The 16,993-nt window shown below is 42.9% G+C and overlaps 2 protein-coding genes across 9 annotated transcripts in view; both read left to right on the top strand.

Moving 5' to 3' along the window:
- Positions 1-271: 271 nt before the first annotated feature.
- Positions 272-5,888, top strand: SIKE1 (suppressor of IKBKE 1). 5 transcript variants are annotated; one of them, XM_030561799.1, is made up of 6 exons: positions 272-373; positions 1,022-1,243; positions 1,331-1,436; positions 2,223-2,365; positions 2,985-3,098; positions 3,777-5,888. In XM_030561799.1, the coding sequence occupies exons 1-6, from the start codon at positions 272-274 to the stop codon at positions 3,876-3,878; spliced, it is 789 nt and encodes a 262-aa protein (XP_030417659.1). In that variant the 3' UTR covers positions 3,879-5,888. The 5 variants fall into 5 exon arrangements, with proteins under 5 accessions (XP_030417659.1, XP_030417660.1, XP_030417662.1 ...); XM_030561800.1 differs by having other exon boundaries at positions 3,757-5,888; XM_030561802.1 differs by having other exon boundaries at positions 285-373; positions 1,077-1,243.
- A 1,759-nt stretch (positions 5,889-7,647) lies between these two features.
- The window catches only part of CSDE1 (cold shock domain containing E1), a 49,439-nt gene continuing 40,093 nt past the window's right edge, over positions 7,648-16,993 (top strand). The window contains exons 1-2 of one of the 4 annotated variants that reach the window (XM_030561785.1): positions 7,648-7,908; positions 13,319-13,707. The gene's annotated coding sequence lies outside the window, so the exon portion shown is untranslated. The remainder of the gene's footprint in view (positions 7,909-13,318; positions 13,708-16,993) is intronic. The other 3 variants (XM_030561786.1, XM_030561789.1, XM_030561787.1) reach the window with 3 other exon arrangements.

The raw sequence follows: 16,993 nt of genomic DNA, 5'->3' as shown, positions 1-16,993 counted from the left end.
TGAGGGCTTGGCCGGATGACTCTGCACACGCTAGGTAAATAAAAGCCCCGATACCGGGACTCATAGGTGGGGGCTGAGCCGCAGGCCAGAGTGGTTGGGCAGCAGCGCAGGCGGCAGGGAGGGCCGGGGTCACGGGGTGAGGTCGGAGGTTAGTTATCATGGGAGAATCCCGCCCACGTGGAGCCTCCGCTGCACCGTAAGCAAGGGCTGGGGAAAGATCTGCCCATGCGCAATTGCGCTCAAGCCAGGGGCGGGTATTACGCATGCGCAGATGCCGGTAGCCCGCGGGGGTGCTAAGACGCGTCCTAGGAAGATAGCACGCATGCGCGGTCCTCCGGGACCAGGTGGGGGCGCGGAAGCGGTGGCTGAGGAGGTGAGTGTCCGCGCGCCGGGTTTCCTTTGCCCCCGCCCCGCCGCCAGTCCGCTCTACGTCCGTGGGCGGGGCCTAAGTAGCGTCCATCGCCGCGGCCTCGGCTAGCCGCCCGAGCCCCTGCCTGTCTCCGCGTGAGCGCTCGGCCCCGGCCCCGGTCCCGGCCGCAGCACCTGCCACTGCCTCAGCGCCCTGCGGCCGGGACCGGATCTCGCCCCGCTCGGCCTGGGTAGCCGCGCTGCGTTGGGGGTGCGGGTGGGCGTTCCGGGGGGTGGCAGCGCTGTGGTGTGGCTGTGCTGGGGGGGCGGGCGAGTGCAGCTGTGCTGGGCGGGGGGCTGTGCTGGGGATAGCTGGAGTTGGGGGTAGGTTGCCAACGCTCCAGGATTGTCCTGGAGTCTCCAGGAATTAAAAGATTAATCTTTAATTAAAGATAATATTATGTGATGAAACCTCTAGGAATTCATCCAACCAAAGTTGGCAACCCAGGGGCCAGCAGCGCTAGGGCAGTTCCCCAGCTGTGCTGCAGGGTCAGGGGCAAGCCCTACACAGCAGTCTGGGGAGAGACACCCCCAGTATAGCGTCCTTGGCATTCCCCGGCCTCCCCAAACGTGTCCTGTTAGAGGCTAATCTCCTGTTAATTCACCGGCACAGGAGGGCATGTTTCCCACATGGGAAGCAGGTGCCTACTACTGCTGTTTGTTCTCAGTGCTCACTATGACCTGCACAATAGAGAAGATCTTAACAGATGCCAAGACCTTGCTTGAAAGACTGAAAGACCATGATAATGCAGCAGAGTCTCTCATTGATCAGTCTACTGTCCTCCATAAACGGGTGGCAGCCATGAAGGAGATTGGAACGTCACTATCAGAAAAGGTTAGTATAGGAGACACCATTCTTCTATGCAAAAGAGTTATACAAATGTATGTTATCCTTGGTAAAAGCATCCCTTTGTTTTGCAAGTACCAAGAAGATGCAACTGATCTGAAGGACATATCTAAATACAAACCTCACATTTTGTTATCGCAAGAAAACACACAGATCAGAGACTTGCAACAGGAAAACAGAGGTTAGTAGTCTAGATCTACTTGGGTGCTCTTCACACTTGAATGCCTAGAACCTTTAGAATAGTAAATGATATATCTATGAGCAGCATAACATGAAAGGAATGCAGATTCACCAAAATACCTAGCATCTTGTGCTTAACTGTTTGTGCAAAGGTAAGGCATCACCAACAAATATGACTTTACATTTTACCCAGTAGCTTCTTATAATTCTTAAGTGGTATAACTGAGGGAAAGTCATTAAGATTTGGAACTTTCTTAACCCTATCACTAAGGTCCCAGAAGAAAGAATCCCTTCAGTGAAGTTTCTTGATGGGGTTTTATTGTGAAGAAAGTGTGTTAAAGGTGGGAGCTTAGAAACATGCATTTTGGAAACACCTGTAATGACTTCAGGAACAATGAAAATAAAGGCATCCATTTTCTATGAAAAAGCTATTTCTTCTCTGGAGTCTATTATATTGAATAAAATGTTTGCTGCATAAATAAAACATAAGGGTCCTGAGCCTAGCAACTTTTCCATCGTAGTGTAATGTATTGGTTTATTTGTCTCTAGATTGTAATTAAATGTGCAATTCTAGGTAGAGGGATATTGGGTTGCTTGAAAACTTTACAGTATGTTCTTTTTAAAGTAATTTAATTTAACAGGAAGTGTGGGAGATTTTACACACCTGCTAGGAACTTGCCTTTATTAAGTCTATGTGTATAATGGAAGGTAACCTCATGTAACTAGTGAGGAAGGTGCCCTTCAAGATTGTTGTTTCATGATGATTGTATTGTATTGTGTGTTGTAGAGTTGTGGATTTCCTTGGAGGAACATCAAGATGCTTTGGAACTTATCATGAGCAAGTACAGGAAGCAGATGTTACATTTAATAATGGGAAGAAAAGATGTGGATGCTGAGCCAGTCCTAAAAGTGCATGAGGCTCACTCTTCAGTAAGTTGGGGAGGGCAGTACTCATGATTTTACCTATCAGAGGGTAGCCGTGTTAGTCTGGATCTGTAAAAGCAGCAAAGAATCCTGTGGCACCTTATAGACTAACAGACGTTTTGGAGCATGAGCTTTCGTGGGTGAATACCCACTTCCTCAGATGCACGACATGCATCTGAGGAAGTGGGTATTCACCCACGAAAGCTCATGCTCCAAAACGTCTGTTAGTCTATAAGGTGCCACAGGATTCTTTGCTGCTTTTACATGATTTTACCTGTTTCTGGCAAGTGTTGGGAATAAAGTTTGTACTTCAAAAACTCTGTGCTCTGCCAGTATTGTTTATCTTTGTTTGCTTTATATCCTTCCCCACAAACAATTCTGCTCTGAAATATCCTTCCTGATTCCATAAGCCACGGAACCTCCTGCACCTTCCATTACTTCCTATAAACTCTGCAACAATAACCCAGAGTTCCATGCCAACTTCAACTTAATAAAATCTATATTTTAAAAAGGAACAAGTAGGACTATTTGTCCTACTTGTAGCTATTGAAAAAGTATTTGGAAGATGTAAAACAGTGTCACTGTGAACTGAGCATAATATTGACCTGCTTCAATGTATTTGCAGGAAATTGAGAGTCACGTAGACAGAATCTGTGAGATGGGGGAAGCAATGAGAAAAGCTGTTCAGGTGGATGATGATCAATTCTGTAAAATTCAGGAAAAACTAGCCCAGTTGGAGGTAAGACTTTGCTGTGACTTTGAAGTTGGCTGTGAGATGGACCTGTTGCCTACTCGTACTCACTAAGGGTAAATCTAGGTCTTGGGATATTGACTGATTCAGAGAGATCTTTTCTACTTCATAGAGGGATATGACCCAGGCTGGCTTTTTAAAGGGAAATCCTAACAATCTCTTTAAATTTTGCATACAGTAAGTAAATGTTAGAAAAAACACACCAAATAGCAAACAACTTTAGAAAGACACGTCTTTCTATATTTAATATTTCTGTAGCAGTCAGCAACTAGGATTTTACTTCATAGATGCTGCTGTTTTGTATAGTATGCACTAATCCTGTTCTGAAATGCTTCTTCGATTCATGGAGAGCAGAAAGTAAGAGACAGAGGGATACCCCATCTGTGCTCACTATTTTTGTGTCTGGGGACCAAAATAAAACATTTAAAAGTGGAATAAAAAGCACAGCCACTATGCCTCTCCATTCACCCAAGGTTCTTCTGTGGTGTGTGTGTGTGTGGGGGGGAGGGGGCTCTGTATGTGTAGAATTAAAAGAATTTAGTTCCCCTCTCTGCCAGTGCAGAGATGTTCCTCACTGTACAATTTCAGTATTTTAGAGCTATATAGTACTGTCATTTAATTATGAATTAGTTCATTTCTGTTCTAGCCAAAATGTCGATTTTGCAGCTTGAAAATAAAGAGCTGCGGGAGCTGTTATCCATCAGCAAAGAAACTATCGAGATGAGGCGAGAGGAGCTGCCTGACATTGCATCTCAAGCCACAAAATAACTCTCTCTCTCTCTCTCTCTCCCCCCCCAAACTCTTGACTTTTAAAACTCTATGGAAATCAACCACTGTACAGAAAAACGTTTTATCTTAGTTATGTTTTATTACTTCATGTGTTTCCTGATATCCCTGTCAGATGTCACCCTCTGATGGCAATGGTTTGCATTGCTGCTCAATCTTAACAGTATACAGCAGCTTAACAATGAGGTATTTATGCAGCTATACTCCTTGCAATTGTTTGTTTCCTCTCATGAAGAATGTTTCTGGATCAGCCCCAATGGGAGACATCTAATTCTGTAGGCAGCAATTCAAATCCACTTTAGCATTCTTACTTCATCGGTGGTTACAGAGCATTTTACAAGTTGTGATATTTTTTTTTATCTAATAGATATGAGTGAAAGCATTTATTGGAGTAGTTGTCTTGTAAATATTAAACATCAGACATTTAATTTTGCTTTAAATAATTCTCCAAACAGCATTTGGCTGGGTTAACAATGTCACTTACATACAGACCCTCTGCTTTTTATTGTAAACAGCCCAGAGAATGGCAGAGCTGTAGTTTAGCGTGTTTTCTAGCTCTTGTGTTGGAAGAAGTGAACACACCCAAAGCCCAGAAAACTAGGTAATGTTTAAAAGGCATCACTCTTAATCCAGAAACGATCAGTTTTTAACTGCAGGCTTTCTATCCTTGTTAGCAAGTATTCAAAAGATTTCTTTTCATGAATTAATACTAAATGTCTCAGTTGCAAGAAGAGTGTAGTTATTACTTCATCCTCTTCTGTGAGTGAGGGTTTTGTTGGACACGGATATAGGCTGTGTGTTTTTGATTGGGAGAGAATTCCTTCCCTCACACCAGGACATCTTTGGCAAGTGTGAGTTGGGTAGAGACAAGGGCTTTCTGGAAAGGAAAATAATGGGAGAAAAATTCTCTTCTCCTTTCTTCCATCTCAGTTGAAGAATAAATGAAATAACTTAGTGCTTTGAGATCAGACAGCAATTTTCTGCATTCTTCTCATGGCTGGGCGACCTCAAGGTCATTTTTATCATAGTGCTTCAGTGTAGAGATGCAAACAGAGTGATTATTTATCATGGATCTTGCTTTTATGTTAATGTGTGCTGTGAGATTGGCGTAAATGCATTCCACCTCATGACACCACACTGGTTTGTACAGCAGCTTGATTAAGATGTGGAGTTTAAGGAATTGGAAGCTGAGCAGCAGTCACCTTCTCAGAAAGTCATCATTGAAATCCTTACTAGGAAGAGGAGTTGAGGGTGCTGTTTTAATGAGTACTTCTGCTATTCCACCTTTCTAAAAGTAAATGTTCACTGTAGAATCTGAGAGCCTAAATGTATTGTTGAGTGTGACTTATTGCTGTTGGAGGGATTTTCAGAAGAGCGTAAGGGTACTTAACTCCCAATGAAGTCAGTGAATTAGATCCCTTACTGTTGAAAATCCAACCTTTCATCACAGCACCTGAACTTCAGTCCAAGAGCAAAATACCTCCGTGTTGCTTCACTTCCCACAATTTATCTTGTGGAAGTGCTGAAGAATAATTTGGCACCTTTCCACGTCCTGTATGACCATACTGCAACCACCAGGAACTGGGATCCTGAATACAGAATGTGGAATTGACACACAAACTGCTGCTACTCTGTGCTATACAGACATAGACTAATTAGTAGAAACTGCTTCAAGTTTAGTAGAAACTTCCTTAGCACCAGTCATAGCTTTATGCCTTTAAATATGCCATCAGTGCCACTTTCAGTGTCAAATGAGTTCCTGTAATGAGCAGATATGTGCTCAGTTTGTTTGATTCTGATTTATACTGTAAATATTCTAAGGGATGAGATACTATAAATAAATTAGTGTTACTGTGGTGTGCTAAGATAATTCTCATTTGCCTGCTGTAATTGGTCAGCTGACTTGAAACAGTTTTCTTTACGTCTCAGGTTTATCAAGTATGTATATTGGCTTTTTATTTTTCTTGAAATAAATCTCAAAGTATTACCATGTGACTGTGCTTTGTATAGATGGCTATCTACCAACACTTGTAACCCCATGCAATATAATTACTTTGACTATTGAAGTTACAACAGAGGCAAAACAAAAGTGAGTGCTCTGTGCATAAACATCCAGTTTGCATGAGAAAAGAGAAAAAAGGAGTTAGTTCCACTAATACAACAAGGAATCTGGTGCCACCTTAAAGTCTAACAGATTTATTTGGGCTTAAGCTTTCTTGGGTAAAAAACCCAGTTCTTAGATGCCATGGGCCTCCTTGTTTTTTTGGTAGATACATACTAACACGGCTACCACCTGATACAGTTCCACTAATGTGGCCTTTGATTTCTATGCGAGGATGACATATTGTATCTGTAGCAATATCTCCTGAAGAATTCCAGCTGTCTGTCAGGTTTGACTGAGGAACGTGCTCTGAGTGCTTTTACATTGCAAGCTCTCTGGGGCACAGGCCTGTATTCCTATGTCTCCATGTAACCTCTAGCACATGATGAGTTTTACTGTAATACCAGGGCTGTGAATTGGTAAAATTACATATGTTTATATTGTATGAGATCATATACTCCCCTACTGTAGCTTTGCTGTAAGAGTGAAGTGCTCTTATGGCTATTGGCAGTGGAAGTTCTGTAACTGGGCGCCAACAATGGAAAAGCCCTGCTTCCCCTCCCTGTCAACACAAGATTACATGGGCAATCCACATCTGAAAGACCACTTTGTTCTTCCTGTTGCTTTCTACTTAGCACTGTAATCCATGGAGAGAAAGGATACAACCCCTTCTCCCAAAACTTTGAAATGTCTCTTCAGACAAAGTAGGACCTAACTGAAAAAACTTGTAAAGAACAGCTATCAAATACTTATTTCTATTCCTAATAATTTTGTTTAGTTCCCCCCCCCCACACACACACACTTTTCAGGACCGAACTTTTCTGACCCTTAACAGAGTAACAGGGCAAATTCATGCAGCATCAGAATCTTTGGTTTCTTTCTGATGCTTCATTTCTTGGAGTTATTTCAAACTGTTATGGGAGCAAAGGAATCCTGCATTTTAATTGCTGTGCTGCTTCTCCTGTCCTTGTTAACAAACCAAAAAAGTAGAACAGCTGCCTGTAGCACAGTATGGGCATGTCCAGGAATAGATCTATTGCATAGGACAAGATCTGCACTTTAACATCTCATGACTGACACTGAAAGGCTATTTTGAAATAGTACTTTCATCCTGGATAGTAGAGCACTCAGTGGCTTTGTAAGTTACTGTAAATAATTTTCAAAGGCTTAGAACTGAATGCTGTTAAAAATAAGAGATTACACAACTGCAGCTGACTCTTCTTTTCTAGAAAAGCAAAACTAGACTGATTAACTTCATTGCTGTGAGCACAGCTGGAAGCCATAATATAGAGCTAATGCTGGTTTAAGCCTGTTGGCGCGAGTCTTGAGCTGGTGTAAAACACACCAGCCCTGCCTTCCTATGCGTGCTTGGTGCGGGATGCAGACGGGCCGGCGTGCCCATACCGGCAGCGTGTCTGCCACTCAGCCGAGACACGCCCCGCACGTGGAAACACGTGTTGTTTTGCCTTTCCCGAGTCCCGTGCCGCCACGAGGGGGCGCCGCCGCTTCTCGCCTTGCGGGCTGGCCCAGGGGTCCCTCGGCCGCGCCCCCTAGCAGCGGCCTGAGCACACGGAACCCTCGGGGCTGCGCACGCGCGACCACTAGTTGTTGTCACGGGCTTAGGGCCCTAACGCCTCGCCCGTTGGCTTCGCTTCTCGCACAGGCGCACATTGCCCCCTGCCCCGGGAGAGGGGGGGGATGCGCGCATGCGCACTGTCCCCAGCGGAGAGGGGCTTTTATGAGCTTGCGCATTCCCCTCATTCCGTGAGTCGGGTTCCTCGCGCGCACGCGCGTCCTGTCTCCGTTGCCAGCCCCTCCCCACGGGTCTCTCGCGAGAGGCTGGGATTTATTCCTACGTGCTGTGCCGTGCTGCTCATGGCGGCGCTGGAGCGGGGGCGCTGAGCTGTTGGGGTAAGTGCGGCCCGAGGAGCGGCCCTGGAGCGCCGGCACGCGCCTGGTCGGGCTCTGTGAGCTCCGAGGGGCGGCGGGAGGGGCAGAGGTGGCCTGAGAGCCGGCGTCTCCATCGTCTCCTCCGTCCAACGGTCCCGAGCTGGCGGAGCCCCTCCCCCGCCCTTCCTGTGGTGAGGCGCGGATAGGCTGATGGGGCCTGGCGCGGTAGGCCGCGGCCGCCGCGGGAGTCCCGGGGGTTGTGGGCCGATGATGGGGCCTGAGTAGCGAGAACACTACAAGTCCCAGCGTGCAGTGGGCGGCGGCCCGCCGCGGGGACTGCTGGGGGTGTAGTTCGAGCTGCGTGGGGCCGGGAGCCTAGGCAGGTTCAGTGCTACAATTCCCCACAGCCACTAGGCGGGGCAGCCTGCGAGGGCTGCTGGGGGATGGAGGCCTGGGCGGTGCTGGATAGTGGGGCCTGGGCGCGAGGAGGACGATACGTTCCAAGGTGCTCTATGAGGGGTCCGCCGAGGGCTCTTGGGAACGGAGTGTGGGTAGCTGCGGGGCTGGAACGGGGACGAACTACAGGTCCCGGCATGCAGCGCGCAGTCAGCCCCGCCCGGGAGGGAGCGCAGGCCTCTCTTCCTTTGTGTGTGTGTGGGGGGGGGGAGCAGCCGCCATTTTCCTTTCTCTTCTCTCCCACCCCCCCTTTTGTATGCGGCGAGGGTCGCAGGTCCGGCCTCTGTTGACTTGTCGAGGAGCCGTCATGGCCGGCGGACTCACAGCATTACGGCCTACCTGAGCGGGTCTGCGGGGAGGGGCTCCCTCTTGGGCCGATGCTTTGTCACGCTCTGGTCTCCAGTCCCTTGCCCCTAAGCCCCTGGCAGGACTGCGCTACTTCTCTGCTCGGCGCCTCGCGTCCGGTACTGAGGAGTTCGGCACCACCCCAAACTAGGGCGTCCCAGGGTTTTTTCTCCTTAGTCTTTCACAGCCGCCACCATCTTGCTGCAAAGTAACGTGTTGTAGACAGCTTGGAGGCCTGAATGGGGAGGGTGCCGCTCCCTCCAACCTAACGTGCTTGGATACGATAAAATCATAGAATATCAGGGTTGGAAGAGACCTCAGGAAGTCTTCTAGTCCAGCCCTCTGCTCAGAGCAGGACCAACCCCAACTAAATCATCCCAGCTAGGGCTTTGTCAAGCTGGGCCTTAAAAACTTCTAAGGAAGGAGGTTCCTCTACTTCCGCAGGTAACCCATTCCTATGTTTCACTCTCCTAGTGAAATAGTGTTTCTTAATATTCAGTGCACTGTACTTGTCTGCATGGGCCACTTGGTTTGCTCCCAGTGGTTTCCCTGCTAATGAGAACGATGCATCAGATTCTGTTCTTTGTCTGGTATAATAACATCATTCCACAAGATACACCAGCTAGCTCTAAACCAGTTTAAAGGATAAAACTAACTTCGCTTTTTAATATTTACCCTTGTTTCAGTTTGAATTGTTTTTAAATACATCTGTTAACTTGCATGGCCTACTAACAAATTTGTCATTTCAATCTCTACTTTGATTTCCAGCCGCTTCCCCAAATGCTTTTAAACAATCTCAGCTTCAGAGTAATGGCATCTAACAATTGCTGCTTCATTGGCCCAGGTTTGTGGATATCATATTGAGTTTTCTGGAGTTCTTACTATTACCTTTAGCTGATAGAAGATGCTTAAACAATGAAATATTTGGAGGCTCTCCAAAAGAAACCTTACTATAAAATAATTAGTATGTCTTCAGAGCTGCTAGCTAAAAATGACTTGCTAGCTAAAAATTTAACATCCCATTTCCATTAAACATGGCAGCATCATTCTCTTAAACTATATGTTAAAAATAAACACATTTGAGTTGCACAAATGGTGTTTTAACCTCATCTGTTGCCTTGTGTGAAACTACATGAGAATACCCATTGTTTCAAACTGGGATGTAACAGAAAATGGTTGTGGCTGCAGCCTGGCAATTTTTTGATTCTGATGAACTGAAAACATGCATGTGCAAAACATTTAATAACCCTCTTATTTAAATTAATTAAAACTTGAAAGACCTTAAACTGTGAAACATGCATAGCTTTAGCTTTGTCTCCAAGTTAATCCTCTCTGCTGTAAATATACAAATGCAGAGACCAGTGTGACTTGAGGGCTGGGCAGCTGCTCTCTGTGTTTATGGCTGGGAGGAGTATTTATAGCAGCTGAGTTGAAAAGTAAAGAATTTGAGGCAGACACACATTCAGATTTTAGTCAAGTTCTGTCTGACTCACCAAACCTTTTTCAATACTGTACGAATGGTAAACTCATCTCTACATCAAACCAAAATTATGAAATGAAAGTATGTGCTAAAAAAATTTCTGTATCTAATTAAATTAGCCCTAGGCAGACATGTAATTAGGATAAGAAATGTTTTGAATCACTTCATGAAAGAACTAAGTCATGTTCCTGCAGGGCTAAAAAGTGTATAATGTAGCATTAATTTAATAGTACCAATAGTGTGCTAGGCAATTTAGATAAAAAAATATTTTAATAAGGGGATCCTTTCTTTTTTTTGCAAGGCATCCCTTCCCCTTCTCCCCTCCCCACCTCAAAAAAAAAAACCTCAATAGGTTCTCTCCATTGTTATTGTATCCCTTAAGTTTCCCGTTGTCTTCTGTGGCAAGTCAGTTTATAATCTTTATACTGAGACATGATGCCCCATTTGCACTGATGATGCTATATAGTAACAATTAGCCCTCCTTAAGATGACATGGTCTGTGTACATTATGGGCAAGTGGATATTGTCGCTTGATTTTGGTAAAGCTTCTCAATTTACTCTCTTGTGCATCTCTCAAATAGCTTGATTTGTTGCGGGTGCTGTGTGGGTGTAGTGAGGGTAGAAATCTTAATAACCTAATGCTTTTGGAAACATTTGTAAATAACTTCAAAATTTGGTGCACATTCTCAGCTTTTTATGACAGGCTAAATTCCCTGTTCCTCACAGAGCATTAATAGCCATAAGCTTAAACTTTCAAGAAACATCAGAAATCAAGTCTTTTTTCCAGGCTGGATCATGCAGAGATATGCAAACTTGTACTGCTGGTGTGTTTTAATAAACTAGGACTGTGTATATCTGGAAAAAACCCTTCATTTTGCATGCTAAGGTGTGTGTGTGTGCGCTTTAGCATCTTGTGGGGGGTGGGGGCTCTAGCCACAAAACAGTGAGTCTGTCCTTGTGGATCTGACTCTGTGGACTTATCCATTATTTCAGGGATCCACTCAATCAGAGCTATTTGCATGGAGGCCTTGTGCTTCTGCAGTACCTGAAACCCTCTTGTGTCTCCATAGTAGCATAGTTGTGTTAAGAATTGTCTTACAAGTTTCTGATCAAAATTTCCCTTTTGGTATGGTATTTTTCAGATTATGGAGGAGGAATCTTAAATCAGTGTGAACTCAGTCAGTATTATTCTTCACAGTGGATGATGGTTTCTCAAGTCCTGCTGGGAGAAAGGGGGAATGATGCTGCAAAGAAGGCACTCATAGGCTGAGTTGCTTTCCTCAGCCTCCAGATGTGGGGAATATCATAGAAATATAGTGCTGGAAGGGACCTCTAAGTCGTCATGTGTAGCCCCCTGCACTGAGCCATAACCAAGTAAACCTGGACATTTCCTGACAGATGTTTGTCTAACCTGTTCTTAAAAACATCTGATGGGGATTCCAGAACTTCCTAAAAATCTCCTTTGCTGTAGATCAAACCCTTTATGTCTTGTCCTGCCTTCAGTGGACATAAGAGAACAATTGACAACATTCCTCTGTCTAACAGCCCTTAACATATTTGCAGACTGTTATCAGTTACCCCCTCAGTCCTCTTTTCTCTAGCCTGATTTTTTTTATCTTTCCTCATCGGTCAGGTTTTCTAAATCCTTTGATCATTTTTGTTGCTGTCTGCTGGGCTCTTTCGAAGTTTTTCTACATCTTTCCTAATGTGCGATACCCAGAACTGGACATAGTACTCCACCTGAGGCCTCACCAGTGCTGAGCAGAGTGGGATAATTTTCTTGTCTGTCTTACAATTCTTGTGTTAATATTCCCCAGAATATCAACCTTTTTTGCAGCTGCATCAGTTGTTCTCGCATTTAATTTGTGATCCACTTTAACCTCCTCCCAATATTTTCCAGCAGTACTACCACCAACCCAGTTATTCCTCATTTTGTCGTACCATTGGTTTTTGCTTCCTAAGTGCAAATTACGTCACCGCCTTTATTGAATTTCATCTTGTTGAATTCAGTCCGATTCTCCAATTTGTCAAGGTCCTTTTGAATTCTAATCCTGTCTTCCACAATGCTTGCAACTCCTCCCAGCTTGGTGTTGTCTGGAAATTTTATAAGCGTTTATATCCAGATTAATGAAAATATTAAATACTAGACCCAGGACTGACCCCTGTGGGATGCCACTACATATGCCTTCCCAGTTTGGACAGTGTGCCATTGATAACTACTCAATGAATAGTGTTTCAACCAGTTGTGATATGTAACTTCACTGTTTTCCTAGCCAGGGAACACACTTGTACAGGCTTGTGTACAGGATATACTTATGCCCTCAATGGTTTCTTTCACCTAGTAGTCCAGTGCATTAGATGTCAGTTTCTGTTTCAAGTCCTCTGCTTGTAGAAATTAAAACAGTATGTATTCGGAAAGGGTTGTAACGACCAGTCATTATTACAGAGTGGAATAGTCTAATAGTATAATGATGCTTTTCATTGGCTCTAGGTGTTGCATAATGAGGTTTTGAAATGTCATAAAATGACAAATGATGGTACAACTTGTCTATGTTGTCAGAGTATGCAGGCTGTTCGCTTACAGCAATAACAGATTCAAGGAACACCATCAGTCACAAAGTGTTTCAGTTTTATACAAAGTGAGAGTAGTTCTAGGTACTAGACCTGCCCGTACATCTCCCTGACCATATTGTTTTTTTTAAGGTTTCTGGTTGTATCAAAGACCCATACCAACAGCAGGGGAGGCTTGTTGATTAAATGGTGAAACTGACTAGACATAAAGTGCTGTTAAATGGATCATATAAACAGTTTAGGAGAAAAGGTTCAAATTTTACATAAATGACCCCTTTCATTCACTTGGTATTGATCAAAGCAAGGTTACTGTTGCAGTGTTTTTATATGTATATCTGCAGAGACCATCATGAGTTGGAAATGTTTCTGTTCCCTCCTTGGTTGGAGGTGGATCCTCTTGGAAATCTAAGACCAAAAATGGGAAAACTAGTGTATCTATAAAAGCAGATAATCTTGCCCAACATGGGACAAACCTGCAGCATTAAGGTAGTGGCAAAGTACTTGGTGGTAGGAAATTATGGTTTATAGTATGTTTATCCCAATTATACTTACTCTGTGTGTGTGTTTTTTGTTTTCCAGTATGAAGTGTAACAGAACAGAATTTACCACCTGAAACTGCTGCTTCAAGTTCAGATCAGGAAAGGAAAACGCCACATTGTAACAACAAAACAAGACCAAAGAAGAGTAAACCTATACTGAAGACACAACACTTGATCTGAAACAAGAAGTTTGTGCCTACTCAACAGCTTCAAAAGAGCACGTCCCAACGCTGCTAGTAGTCTTTGTTTTCTCCAGTGCTGCACTGAAACTCCCCAGTGCAGCAGCAGTTATATTCTTTATTAGCTTCATAGATCATTTTCCTCTCGCTGTCTTTTTTTTAATAGCAGTCTTCATACTTTGAAACGTGTGCTGAAACAGAAGAATCAGCAAATACTACTGAAAGTGCAATATTTGAATATCACTGCGAGGTTGGTGCATGTACTGTATTAAACAGTTATAAATGGTTCTGAACGAAATCCTTCAATTATTTGGAATGTAACACATAACTTGTTAACAAATGTTGACTATTGCCTAGACTAGTGTTTGTTGGCCTCAAATGTATGAGGGTAGAATTAATAGAACCTGATAGCTTCCATTTAAAACTATTTGTGGAATCTTTTTAAGAACTGTCACTTGTAGCTTGTGGTCACTTGGCCAGTAACAGAAAGCAATCTTGTAAATGCATGCAATCATTTCTCAAAGCATCTAGAATTTTCTCCAGGTTTCTCTTGAAATATCCGTTTACTTTAATGCTTTATATCGGTATCTCTTGTAAAGAAAATTCCTATTTTTCCTCAAATACTGATATTGCTGCAGTTGATAGTCCCCATTTCTGTAAACTGGCAGGTTAAATGTACCAGATGACTTATTTTGGTAGTGGACTCCTGAGTTGGAGAGTACCCATGGGTCCAGTCTAGCAAAAAGCATCTTGACTTCTGCATTGCAAAAAACGATCCAAGCTTCTGTAGACTAGTGCAGCAATTCCAACTTTTTTTTTTTTTAATCTGGCTTCTTCTTTGAAAGCTGCCTTGAGCATCTTTTTGTGATGGGACTCTGGATAAGTGGCACATGTAAATCGACAAGGTTCTTGTTTGATTTTGTTATATTCAGCGTTATAAAATTCAGTTGAAATAGCCGTAGAAATATGTCAAGCACTTGGAAAGAACTTGTTAAATTTTCCTTACTGTTTTTCTCCCTCTACTGCATACCTTAGTGCCAAGCTGGGCAATGTATCTCCTATTGGACTGAAATTATCATATTACGGCCAATCAGTAAATTTTTTTCACCGTTCTAGAAATAGTCTTAATATTAAACCCAAACTGGCTCAAATGGTATAATGCAAAAACTTCCTTTGGGCAAGAGAAATTACAGCAAAGTGCCTTTACCTTGTTAGTTGAGGTTTTTTGAATGTAGTTTTTAATTTTTTTGCATATTTGTAACACTTGAATACCTCTAGTTCCAATGGCATTTACTGGCAGTTCTGTTTCAGAAGCATGCAGAGGCCATTTTTCAAATGGATTTCATAAAACTTGGGACCTTTTTTATCAATGTGAGGTGTCTGCCACCCTCACTATAGCTCTTTCAGAGTAGGTTAGTTGCTTCACCCATACTGTTGCTGAGCTTTTTTCAGTTTGAAAGCCATTTCCTCACTGTAGACCATTTGCAGGACACCAGCTCCTCTTTTTTTAAATAATTTTTAGCGTTGATCCTGTTAAAACCAATCAACAGGGAGTATTTCAAGGTGTTACCTTCCCTTGATGCTGTCTGCCTCACAAAGGAAGGTGCCCTAGGGGTTGCATCACTTTGAAGGTGGGTATCCCAAAGCCTGAAATTCTGGTCTGGTTTAGGCTTATGGCAGAAGGCTCTCCTACAGTGTAGAACTGTGGAGGGCATTCTGGTCATTGTAACATTTAAGGAATAAAGATATTTTGAGCATCTGTCTGAATATACCAAGATTATGGTTTTGAAGCTTCTTGTAATTTTAGAATTTTGCCTTTGGAGCTAGTGTTCTAGTGGTAAGTGCATTTGATATTACCTCCATGATATGATATATATTAGTACATTTTGGCATAGCTACTAGAAATTCTTTAGCTATTCTCTAAAGCTTCTACTACTTGCTAATATTTAAGCTTTAGTTGATGCATTTCTTGATGCTTGATTTGTTTGAAACATTTTATCCAGTCATAGAAGTTACAAACCTTGGTTATTACTGAGTTGAGAAATTGCATCAGTCTGAGCAAGACTCAGGTAAAGTGGTCAGGTTTCTTAAAAGCTTTTCATTCTTGTTTGTTACTTAAGTCATAATGATGTATGAATTCATTATTCTATCAGAAAGCTCTAAAATTTCCAGTGTAGCAGAAAAATCTCTCCTATTCTGATGTAACTGGATATGAAATGTTTCCTTTCACTAGGGATGTCCCAAGAAAATAGGAAAAATGGTTTTGAAGCAGCTTGGTGGAGTTACTGTTTTCACAGGAGACGGAAAGTGTCTTGCCCCACATAACTTTACTGATCCAAACTTGTTTTTATTCAGTTACAAGTTATAATGTGGCAACAAAACCTGGGATAGTTAACTTGACTGTACAGCAACTGTTTATAAAACTCAATATTTGCATTTTTATCTAGTTTATCTAGTTTTTATCTAGATTAGTTTTTGGTATTTTCACTTGTATCTTAGCTCCATGGAAGAACAGATCTTTCTATGACATATTTCAAGGCTTTTGAATAAAATGCTAAATGTGGCTGAAGAGAAATCAACTGCCTAAACTAAGGCTTGTAGCAAAGCTGCTGGCCACTGTACTATACCAAATGGAGAACAGTTAAAATCCTGGGCAGTAGAAGGTTCAGCTTGCTCTTGCTGTTACATGAAGGACCAAATCCTGCAGGAAGTGTACTACTTGCAGTTCCCAGTAAGAATAGATGAAAGTTTTCAGGTGCTCGGCACCTCTCAAGATTTGTCTTTGTCTGTGTTCTGCCCTCTCACTCACAAAGAAGCTCTTGTAATGAAAGACATGGCAAGTTGTTAAAAATGGGAAAAGTGAAACACTCAAGCCTTCCTAAAATTGAAGGTTCTCTCAGACTTAACTAGTCTTTCAACTTTCAGATATTCCAATTTATGAGTATTGTATTGCTAGACACAAGATTTCTACAGAATTTAATTTGGAGAAGCTCTTCACTGGCATAGATACAAAGCAAAACCCGGATCCTGTACCCATTTAAATCAATGAGAATCTTCCCACAGGTTTCAATGGGAGCCATGTCAGGTCCCCTGACAACTGTTGGTAGTGTCAGGTTCAATCTTGCTGAAGTGGTAACTACTGCTTCCCTTAACCTAGCCTATTCTGCTCTCTCTTTAAAATGGAACAATAGAACACCACATATCCTATTCTCAGTGTGGAGCATACTATACAATGGAAGAAGTTTAAAGATGGAAGAGGCCCTGAATTGATTTTTAGCAACTGCTATTATAATTGCAGTTTAGAGGATTTTAAATTAGTCTATGTATAACATCTGTAGTAACTACCTCTGCTCTGGAGGTACTTCTATACATTCTCCTTCCAATGTTTATTGCCTTTTGGCCTCTAGCTTTTGTGTAGGATCTGGCTATGCTGCTATGCTGCTGGTAGTTTGAGCAAGCCTGTGAGTGGAAAGAAAATGGAAATGCAGGACTAGAAATGTAGCCATGTATGCTTTTCTTGAAAAGAATTCAGTAAA

Source organism: Gopherus evgoodei, chromosome 4, assembly GCF_007399415.2.
Source record: "Gopherus evgoodei ecotype Sinaloan lineage chromosome 4, rGopEvg1_v1.p, whole genome shotgun sequence".
Classification (NCBI taxonomy): domain Eukaryota; kingdom Metazoa; phylum Chordata; order Testudines; family Testudinidae; genus Gopherus; species Gopherus evgoodei.
This window is presented reverse-complemented; position numbering and strand designations above follow the sequence as displayed.